This window comes from Mus caroli, chromosome 7, assembly GCF_900094665.2.
Source record: "Mus caroli chromosome 7, CAROLI_EIJ_v1.1, whole genome shotgun sequence".
Classification (NCBI taxonomy): Eukaryota; Metazoa; Chordata; class Mammalia; order Rodentia; family Muridae; genus Mus; species Mus caroli.
In genome coordinates, this window is record NC_034576.1 from 15,104,126 (window position 1) to 15,115,331 (window position 11,206).

General features: G+C 46.4%; 1 protein-coding gene across 7 annotated transcripts in view; it reads left to right on the top strand.

Moving 5' to 3' along the window:
- The window catches only part of Znf541 (zinc finger protein 541), a 35,148-nt gene extending 25,178 nt beyond the window's left edge, over positions 1-9,970 (top strand). For 6 of the 7 annotated variants that reach the window (XM_021168423.1, XM_021168421.1, XM_021168422.1 and 3 more), the window contains 8 exons: positions 3,047-3,110; positions 3,524-3,666; positions 3,954-4,057; positions 5,922-5,997; positions 6,470-6,558; positions 8,764-8,904; positions 9,042-9,223; positions 9,313-9,962. In XM_021168423.1, the coding sequence (XP_021024082.1) occupies positions 3,047-3,110; positions 3,524-3,666; positions 3,954-4,057; positions 5,922-5,997; positions 6,470-6,558; positions 8,764-8,904; positions 9,042-9,223; positions 9,313-9,481 (968 nt within the window). In that variant the 3' untranslated portion in view covers positions 9,482-9,962. Of the gene's footprint in view, positions 1-3,046; positions 3,111-3,523; positions 3,667-3,953; positions 4,058-5,921; positions 5,998-6,469; positions 6,559-8,763; positions 8,905-9,041; positions 9,224-9,312 lie in introns of all 7 variants that reach the window. The other variant, XM_021168427.1, reaches the window with a different exon arrangement.
- The last annotated feature ends 1,236 nt before the right edge of the window (positions 9,971-11,206 follow it).

The following is an 11,206-nucleotide window of genomic DNA, read 5'->3' on the forward strand; positions in this document are numbered from 1 at the left end:
TGGTTGTGAGCCACCATGTGGTTGCTGGGATTTGAACTCTGGACCTTCGGAAGAGCAGTCGGGTGCTCTTACCCACTGAGCCATCTCACCAGCCCGCCTCTTTCTTTAGAGACGGGGTTTTTCGCTGGTCTGGAGCTCATGGAACAAAATAGGCTGGATGTTGAGTGAACCTAGGAATTCTGTTTTGTCTCTCCAGCAGTGGGTTTGTAAATACACAGGTTTTTGTTTTGTTTTCTCTTGTTTGTTCCTTCTATTGGCATTTTGGGGGTTGATCTGAGGAGTTCCAAACTGACTTTGCTATCTCCAGAGACGACAGCTTCGGTCCTTTGTACTGTCACTGTAACATATATTACATTTCTAGATGTTTCAGGCCCATGATATGCATTGCCTTATACATCTGATATTTAAGTTAATTAGGAAGAGAAAACAAATTACACTACCTTTTATAATTACCTGAACAGTTACTTCTGCCAGCACTTTAGAGGGTGGAGCCACACCACTGCCTCCTTTACAACCTCCTTTTAAAGATTTATAAAGGTAATAATAGCTTTAATGGCATAAAATTCACATGCTCTACAGTTAATCCTTGTTTGTTTTGAGACAGGGTCTCACTGTGTAGTCCTGGCTAGCCTGGACCACACTAAAGCAGGATGGCCTCACACAGAGATCTGCCTGCCTCTGCCTCCCGAGTTCTGGTATTAAAGGTGTGTACTACCATGCCTAGCTTAATTTTTAAAAAAATATGTGTTTGTATGTATTATGTGTTTGTGGGTATTATATGTGCATGAGAGTGCAGGTGCCTATGTAGTTTAGATTAGGGGCATTGGATCTCCTGGAGCTGAAGTTATAGGTAGTTGTGATCTATCTCATGTAGGTACTGGGAACTGAACTTGGGTCTTCGGCAAGAGCAATCTGAGCCATCTTTCTCTAGCCCCACAACTTATTTTAAACTTATTTTATTTTCCAACAAGGAAACTCCACTCTATCACAATTCCTTTCCTATTCTCTTCCCCAGGTTTGGGCTGAGTTCATCCAATTTTTGTCTCTGTAGGCTTGGCTGCTTGAAAGGTTTCAAATACATGGAATCACAGTATGTGGTTCCTTATGCTTAGCTTCTTTTACTCTCAGCCGTGTTCAGATTCCATCTGTGCTGTGGGATGTCTTAGTATCTTTCTCCTAAGGGTGAAGATTATTCCCCCTGTAATATTTCTCATAAGCCAAGATTGATAGCAACAGATTTTCCTCAATCTTCTTTAAATCTGGGGATCTTTGCTTTTTTTTTTTTTTTTTTTTTTGGTTTTTCGAGACAGGGTTTCACTTTGTAGATCAGGCTGGCCTCAAACTCAGAAATCCACCTGCCTCTGCCTCCCAAGCGCTGGGATTAAAGGCGTGCGCTACCACGCCTGGCTCCTTTTGAGATTTTGATCTTTGACTTTGCATCTTTCCCTCTGTGTTTGTCCTATTTAGAATCACAGTGCTTATTGGATGTGTACATTGTTTCTCACCAAGTCTGTGGGCTCTCCTACCATTCTCTCTTCATCTTTCCATTCTCTTCTCTGTCTGGGGCATCCATTGCATGTGGTTTCAGCCTTCAGTGGTGTCCAACCTTCTGCATTCTTTTCCTTTTCAGGTTCTTAATTCTTTCTTCTCCAGGTGTGGTGATCATTTCCTTCTACCAACTCAGGCAAACCTGCTGAGTTTAACATGAATTATTGTACTTTTTATCACTAGATTTCCACCTCTTAAAGTTACTCCTTGATGAAAATTCATCGTTCTACCTTCCGTTATTTTTTTAATTGTACAGTTTTTAAATTTTGCTTTTGTTTAAAAAAAGAAATGTATCTCTTTGCACACGTGGGTACATGTGGAGGTCAGAAACATCTTGTAGGGGTAAGTTCTCTCCTTCCATTGTGTGGGGCCTAGGGATCAAAATCAAGTCATCAGGATTGGCAGTAAACATTCTTACCCACTGGATCATTTCACAGGCCCTTCTGCAGTTTTCTTCAGCCTATGAGCTGTGTGTTGTGGGGTAGCCCCATCTTTGAGTGAAGTTCTTGGGAGAAAACATCAATTACCCAAGCCAGGAGCTTGTGAGGAAGAAAGTCAAGCTTGTTCAGGACTCACAGACTCTGATTATTACCAAGAGAAAGTTGTTTCTATTGTTTTTCAGTTTTTAAAGCTTATATTTATTGATTGATTATATGTGCTTAATCATATGTGCATGGGTGCCATGTGTGGAGTTCAAAGGCAACTCATGAGTCAGATCTCTTCTTCCACTTAATGGGTCCTGGGAATTGAATCAAAGGGTCTAAGGCAATTATGCCCTGAACAATCTCACTGGCCTGTTAACTGTTTTAAGATGTGTGTGGGTTTTTTATTAGTTTTAAGTCATTATTTATTTATTATTTATTTATTTATGTTTACCTCTCCATCTGTCTGTCTTGTATGTGGACACATGTGAAATGAGGGAGGGAGCAGCATGTAGCAGTCAGTTCCCTATTTCCACCATGCAGGCCCCAAAGATGAATCTAAGTTCTTTAGACTTAGTGTCATCTTCACCAACTGAGCCGCCTCACCAGCCTCACCAGTTGGTTGGTTTTTTTGATACAGGGTCTTTCTGTGTAGCCCTGGAAATCTTGGACCTTACTATGTAGACAAGTCTGGCCTTGAACCCATGGAGATCTGCCTGTCTCTGCTGCTCTGTATTTGTTTATTTTAAATTATTCAGTTTCTGCCTTTGCTTTTTTTTTTTTTTTTTTTTTCTGGTTTTTCGAGACAGGGTTTCTCTGTAGCCCTGGCTGTCCTGGCACTCACTTTGTAGACTAGGCTGGCCTCGAACTCAGAAATCCGCCTGCCTCTGCCTCCCAAGTGCTGGGATTAAAAGCGTGCACCACCACGCCCAGCTCTGCCTTTGCTTTTTTTCAGAGGTCTTTTTCTCTCTCTGGGCCTTACAGTTTGTTTTCACCATGTCCACAAAGGCAGGTAGAAGGCCCAGAGGATCTTGTTAGGTCAGTCTTGTTGAGGCCTTTCCCTGTGTGTTTTCTAGACCAAGTGGACAGCTCCTTTGGCATCTGTGTGGTGAAGGATGACACTAAAATCAGCATTGAACCGTGAGTTGGAACCCTTAGTGCCCAAGTCCTTCTAGTGAGGGTGCTTCCATCAGCCTGACCTTCCAGAGTCTCCTTTCCCAGGCCAGTCTTCTGAGGGAGGGCAGACCAGACGGAGGTGGGACAGAATCTCTGCTGTGGACTTGGGTTTCTGGGCAGAAGTGGTGAAAGTATAGTACAGGAGGCAAGGGCATTTGTGGGTTGGGACTGGACACAGGTAGTCAGTGTCAGCACATAGTGTTCTGAAATGCCTATGTCTGTCGAGTGATAAAGGTAACAAACAGCCACCATGTCTGAGAAATGGCAGCAAACTGCTATGAGCAGGCTATGGCTGTGAGCAGAATGCATGGTACATCTCTACTGTCTCTGGCTTAGGCAACTTTGCATCTCAATATTTGTGTATGGCCTTGTTTCAGACATATCAACGTAGGAAGCAGATTTCAGGCGGAGATCCCAGAACTGCAGGAAAGGCTGCTGGCCAGAATGGATGAGAATGTAGCTTCTCTGGTCTGGAAGCCATGGGGAGATGTGATGACCAACCCAGAGACCCAGGACAGAGGTGGCTGAGGCTTTGAGTCAGATCCCAAGGCTCCTTCTTTCCTACCCTCGGCCCAGCATCTCTCCCTCACTGCATGGCCCTCCCCCACCTCTCACTTGCCAGTGCAGGTGCCAGGCCAGGGCTTCTATGGTTCCTCTTGGTTCCCCTTACTCAGACTGCCTCCACCTTGGGAATGTAAGGGAAAGGGAATTGACCAGAAGCCCCTGTGCTATGGGGAAGGCTACCTCTCTCATGTGCCTGACTTCCTTTCTTCTTCCTAATGTTCTTCGGCTTTGCTGGGACCACAGTGATGGAGCTCTGCAATGTAGCATGCTCCAGTGTGATGCCAGGAGGGGGCACCAACCTGGAGCTTGCCCTGCACTGCCTGCATGATGCCCAGGGCAGTGTTCAGGTGAGACCATGGGCACCCTGCACACCTGAGGCTGGGCTTTCTGGGACTTGGATGGCCCAGCTGAGGGAAGGTGAAGATCTAAGTCTGCAGTGCTTTGAGGCTAAAATAGCAGAGTAGAGGAGTAAAGGCTGGTCAGTTACAGGATTTGTCTGTCAATTATAGATCCTCTAGGACTTCAGTTCTCAACCTGTGGGCCATGACCATTTTGGAGTCACCCAAAGACCATTTAAAAACAAAGATATTTATATTATGATTCATAACAACAGCAAAACTACAGTTACAAAATAACAATGAAAATAGTTTTATGGTTGGAGGTCACCACAACATAAGGAACTGTATTAAAAGATCACAGCATTCAGAAGGTTGAGAACCACTACTCCAGGAGAAAGGGTTCTGAGACAGTGCAGGAGGACCAGTGTTTAAGACCTGAGACTTAGTCTTGGACCATGCTTTCTGCCAAGCTGAGGGGCAGTGTCTGACATGTGTATACTGAGCACCCACTGGACCTTAACCATGTAGGGCTCTGTTCTTGGCTTAATACTTCATTGTCCTTATCTACGGAGTCTTTAGACTTTCTGAATGAAAATCTTTGGGAGGTTTTGTTTTGTTTTTTGTTTTCAAGGACAGTGTTTCTCTGAGTGTCCCTGCCTGTCCTGGAACTTGCTCTGTATACCAGTTTGGCTTTGAACTCAGAGATCCACTACCTCTACTTCCCAAGTGCTGGGATTAAAGGTGTGACCACCACCACTAGGTGGAAATCCTCATTTTTGTTTTGTATCAGATCCTAAAGAAGGTCCAGTCCTCACTGGGATTAGAGTAGCCCATACCTCACAGGGTTTATAATTGGAGAGTCAAAAGCTTTAAAAGTATATTGCTGAGGAATGTGGTTGCTCACACCTGTGCTTCCAGCACTTGGAATAAGTTTAAGACCAGCCTGGGTTACAGTATCAAGTTCTGTCTCAAAAATCAAAGGCCAGTGGTATAGCTCATATGTAAGGTCCAGGCTCCATCCCCAGCTCGGCTGACAGGAAAAAGCAGCCCAGGATGGAGTGCAGAAGAGGGAATAAAATGGAGTGCCGACTGAGATGGCACTCTTCTAGGCAGCAGCCTCTGGTGGGTAGGAGAATGTGCCTCACAAGCTCACACATAGTATTCTTCATGAAAAATGTCATATTGTGAAGGCAAGTATGATATTCAAAGGGATGCTTAGTGAAGTCATCATGGGCCAACAAATTTTCCACCAGCATAAGGACCAAACACCTGTAGGTCACCTTGAACAAGTTGACTATAGAGACATTTGTTTTTCAATGAAAGAAGAATGGATCCCATAAGCAGCTTCTAAACGCTGACACCATTGCATACACTAGCAAGATTTTGCTGAAAGGACCCAAATATAGCTGTCTCTTGTGAGACGATGCCGGGGCCTAGCAAACACAGAAGTGGATGCTCACAGTCAGCTATTGGATGTATCACAGGGCTCCCAATGGAGAAGCTAGAGAAAGTACCCAAGGAGCTAAAGGGATCTACAACCCTATTGTTGGAACAACATGATGTACTATCCAGAACCCCGGAGCTCTTGTCTCTAGCTGCATATGTATCGAAAGATGGCCTAGTCGGCCATCAATGGAAAGAGAGGCCCATTGGACTTGCAAACTTTACATGCCCCAATATAGGGGAATGCCAGGGCCAAAAGAATGGGAATGGGTGGGTAGGGAAGTGGGGGGCGCTATGGGGGACTTTTGGGATAGCATTGGAAATGTAATTGAGGAAAATATGTAATAAAAATATTAAAAAAAAAAAAAAGAATGGAGACAGTCCCCGATTCCCATGCCTTGTGACTGGCCCACATCTCCTGTCCTTCCAGGTTGCCCTGGAGACTCTGTTACTTAGAGGACCCCAGAAGCCCCGGACTCACCCACTGGCTGACTATCGCTACACAGGTGACAGGAGAAAGGGCTGCTTGATAGTGGGACCTGGCTGATTTCTGCCAGGGCTGATAGCAAACTTCACTTCTGCTTCTTCCCCTTGGCCTTCTTTCCAGGGCCTTTGTCTTCCTGAAGGGGCCTGTTCTTTCCAGGGGGACTCAGCAGGCACTGCCTTGAGTTCACTAAACCCCACCAGCCCTGTTCCATCATTCACTCAGAATTCTTCCAGCATGATCAGTGTTTCTGACTAGAGCAGGGGATATGGACGTAAGCTGAGCACATCAAAGTCAGGCAGCTTGAGCTCACCTGCTTTTCTTAGGCCACTAAGGCCCCAGCCAGTTGCCCATATCTATAACATGAGGATAGTGAGTCCCCAGCTTTGTAACATTAGGGAAGACTGAAATTAGTACATCATCAATGTTCATAATGTCAGTCAGGCTGTGGTCCCTTGAGAAAAACCTACCCTGCCCTGGCTGCTCCCCGGCAGGTTCAGACATCTGGACCCCCATGGAGAAGAGGCTCTTCAAGAAGGCATTCTGTGCCCACAAGAAGGACTTTTACCTGATACACAAGATGGTAAGATGACAGAGGGCTGGGGCAGCGAGCCCTGCCTCGCACAACTGTCCCTACCTGCCTGCAGCACATTCAGTACCTTGTAAGCGGCTTGTTACCTTAGAAGGCTACCCTGCTGCTGCCCTGCTTCTCATCAGTAAGTGCTGCTCACTCCACTCAGCACTTGCTGCCTTTCTCTGTCCTGATTTACTCCTGTGCGTGTGCTGAAAAATACATAAACATAAAACCTAAGTCTCTCTTCTGTTTTTGTTGTTGGTGTTTGTTTTTTGTTGTTGTTTATTTGTTTGTTTGTTTGAGAAAGTCTCTCTATGTAGTTCTGACTGTCCCACTATGTAGACCAGGTTGGCTTCAAACTCACAAAGATCCACCCGCCTTTGCTGGAAATAAAGGGATGTGCCACTACCACCTAACTCTTTTCTGTTTTGTTTTGTTTTTTGTTTTTTTTTAAGACATAAAACTACACATAATCAAGGTGCAAGGACAAATATTTTACATATGTATGAATCCATAGAATTGTCACCACGGGCAAGATAGCAACTTGTCTGTGAGGCCCCAGTGCTTCTTCCTTCCCTGACAGCCTATCGCACAGGCCACTGTGCCTCCCTCCATGTCCCTGGTCAGCCCTGGTCTGTAAGAAAGCTGTACTTTCTGGACTTTTGTATCACTAGGGCAGCCAAACAGCATTTGTTCCACACTTTATCTAGCTGCTTATGCTCAGCATACTTACTTCGAGGTTCATTTGTGTTGCATTTATTAATAGTTCACCCTTTCTGCTGCTAAATAATACTGTACTGCATGGATGTACTACAGTTGTATTTAATCACTTATAGTTGATGGGCATTTGAGGGGGTTCCAGGCTGGGCAATTATAAAATACAGTGGTTATGAGCATCATGTACAGAGTCTGCTCTCAGAGCTCACTACCCTTCCCAGCACTGTTTCTTTGGTTGTTTTTGGCTAGAAGGTGAATTTGTTCCTGTTGTTCTATCTTTCTCAGAAGCAGAAACCAGCTTCCATTTCCTTTTAACTTGGTGCTGTTTCCTAAGCAGAGGACGTGCTGGTTGACTTCTAGTTTGTGACAGCACACAAGCAGTTTCAGATCCATGTGGAGAAAGTGTACTCTGGAGTGAGGTGCTCACTTGGCCAGTTAATTTCCTGGAAAAGTTTCCTGGGCAGCCGAACTTTCCTTCCATCCTACCTCCCTTCTGCTTCCTCCTCTTCTTGGTGCTGGGAATGGAACCCACATCCTCTTTCATAGGACGCAATCTCTCTACCACTAGGTCCCACCTCCAGCTCTCCATTTTTGTTCCCTCCACCACCATCCAGAGGTTCTTTCTTTCTTGATATAAGGCATCAGTGTGTAGCCCAGGCTGGCCTCAGGCTCTCAGTCCCCCTGCCTCAACCTCCTGAGATGTAGGATTATGGCCCCATATCACTCACTACACTGGGATCTAGAAGTCATTGGTTTGTTGTTTGTTTAATTGATTGGTGCTTTGTTTTGTTTTTCAAGACAGGGTTTCTCTGTGCAGCCTTAGCTGTCCTGGAACTTGTTTTGTAGACCAGACAGGTCTTGAACGCATATAGATTCGCTGCCCTCTGCCTCCCAAAGTGTTGGGATTAAAGACATCCACCAAAAGTCATGTTTGTTGAGACACAGTTGCTCTATATCCCTGACTGACCTGGAACTCACTATGTGCCCAGCCTGTCCTAGAACTCTCAGAAATCATGCTGCCTTTGCCTTGCCTCCAGAGACATGCAGTATGACATTCAGCCCAGGAGTCGTATTTTTGCAAGAATAAGTGACTGGGCTTGAGTGCTGTGTACACTCATAACTGTCCTTCTCATGGGGCCACTTTCCCTAGAGGGCTTCCTCAGCTATGCTTAGTTGTGGTGGCTGGAAGCTCACCAGAGAGGAAAGGCATTCTGTGTTAATCTTAATCTCACCGAGTTTGGCTGTTGCCTGCTGTAATGTCACAGTGAGCCTCCTTACCTGTGGGTCTTTATGTGTCTTCCTACAGGGAAGAAGCATGCTGGACTTAGTGCTGATGGCTACTGTGTGGCTTCACTTTGGACCCTTCACCACCCAGAAGGACCAAGATCCCTGCCTTTGCCCAGCCATGGGCAGAGATGTTGGGGAAGGGATTTCCAGGGTGGAGTCCACATGTGAGGTACTGCCCACAACCTGCTTCTGTATCTTCCTTCCCACTAGATCCAGACTAAAAGTGTAGCACAGTGTGTTGAGTACTACTACATCTGGAAAAAGATGGTTAAGTTTGATTGTGGCCGAGCTCCTGGGCTGGAGAAGAGGGGCAGAAGAGAGCTGGATGAGGTAGAAAGGACTGAAGACAAGGTAGAAGATGCATGATGAAGTGGTCTGGGTGCTTCTGTGGTCCAGTCAGAGGGTGGTGGAGGCTCTCAAGGGAAGGTTTCCCTGAAGAAGACATGGTCCCACACCAGTGTCTTAGGTCATCTTTACCCTCTCTGTAGGTGACTTGCAGCCCTCGAGAGAGACCTACCCACCGTCCAACTCCTGAGTTAAAGATAAAGACCAAGAGTTACAGGAGAGAGTCTATCCTTCACTCCAGCCCAAGTGCAGCCCCCAAGCGCACTCCTGAGCCTCCAGGGAGTGTGGAGAGCCAGGGCGTGTTCCCTTGCAGAGAGTGTGAGAGGTACCAGCCTTCCCTCTGGACCTTCACCCTCTGGCCTGACTTGCTTCCCAAGCTCCTCTGGTTCTGACCCACATCCTTTGACTCCTCAGGGTGTTCGACAAGATCAAGAGTCGGAATGCCCACATGAAGCGCCACCGCCTCCAGGAGCATGTGGAACCCGTTAGGGTGAAGTGGCCTGTGAAGCCCTACCCACTGAAGGAGGAAGAGGAGGAGGAAGAAGAGGAGCTGGGGGCCGACATGGGCCCCTTGCAGTGGTGACTTCTTGCTAGAATTTGGTCTGCAAGGAGAGGGGAATTCAGCTCTGAACCAGTGCCCTGGGCCTCTCAGAAGTGTTTGGGGCACTCTTATCCTCTCTGTCCTCTCACTTCTAGCCTTGCTAGCAAGTTTGGGTAGCATTTGGACATGAACAGGCAGAAGCCCTCAAGGTAGCTCTGGAGTCATGTGGATAATCAGAGGCTCCATTATCTCCTGGTTAATAGTTGCTTACTTGCTGTCCCAGTCACTTGGAGGAGGGGACCCTGGGAGGCAGAAGGTTTGGTCTAGGTGACATTTAGATCTGAGCTGGCATGGGACTGACATTGGTTAGAGAGAATCAGTAAGGACACCTGAGACACAGTGAGCTGGGCCCTCCTTGGGCAGGGCCTCTGCATTCCCATCATCCCTAGTCTTGCAAAGACTGTATATTGTTAGGTGTATTTTTTACGTGTCTGCTTGTATCTTATTAAATTGGGTTCTTAAAGAGTTGTCCTCCAACTTCCAAGCCTGTGTGCTCTGCAGAAGCTTCAGGGCCATAGCTGGGGCCAGGAGGTGAGCAGAGAGAGGGGAGAAGGTGGGCACACAGTCATCTGTGCTCTCTTTAGCACCACACACCAGCTCTTCTCTGTAGATGGGCATATACACACACAGCAATGAAAGCCCCTTTATCAAAGAGCTTCATTTTAGAAGGGGTCTTCTAGCAGCTGTGAAAGAGTGCACTCGTGAGAAAGTAATGACAATAGGCATGATTTGGCCATGAAAATGGGAAGGGTTGGGTTGGTTAGACTAAAGCCAGAAAAGCATGTGTGGATGTAGCTGCTCAACCTGAAATGAAGGTGAAAGACTGTAACAGCAGGCAGAATGGTGCCTTTGCTGTAGCCCATGTAAGGTCAGGGACATCTATACCAACCCCAGCCTGCAAGAGCCATGCCTCAACTCCTGTACCCAGGGCCCCATCCCAGCACTACAGAGAAGGTCTCAACATCTCAGCTAAAGCTTAAAGGCAGGGAGGAAATTGATTTTGGAGCTGTTGAGACATCCTGTTTGAGGGAAATGAGGGGTACAAGGCAGCCCCAGAACCAGAATGGCCCTCTTCCTTCCTACTTGAACATTTTTTCCCAATGTGTGTAGCTGGTAAGTTAGGAAATGCACTTTGCTTGGTGGGTGTTCCCAGTGACCTGAGCATTGCTATGCAGTGAGCATTCATTCCACTGCTCTACCCTGAGTGACCCAACTCCATGAGTGGAAATGCAGTTCTGGCCTTATGGGTTGAGGGCATATAGTCATCTATTGCTGCATAGCTCATTGCCCAAAAGGATGACACGTTGCAGCAAATGGAAGTGGAACCATATCTGCTTGTGGCCATCCAGACTCACCAGCTCTGAGGTCAGTGTACAGTCATGATGAGCACAGGTACATTTGGGGAAGTGTTCAATGGGAAAGGGTCAGGGGAAGATGTCTTTTGCCTTTTCCTGTCCCCAACACCCAATTCACATAACACTTTCCTCAAATGTTCTCTGATAATCAGCGAAGTTCGGTAAAGAAGAGATACAGATTCCTGTACCACAGCACACTATTGGGACTGGAATCGCTGTGGGCAGGGCCCTGGGGACTGATCTTTAGAATAACTGTAGATTTACAGAAAACTAGCTTATGCTAGTTCCCACATAGCAGTTACTGTCATATAGTAAGATGTTGCTCTTACTATAGCATAGTGTATTTAGTACA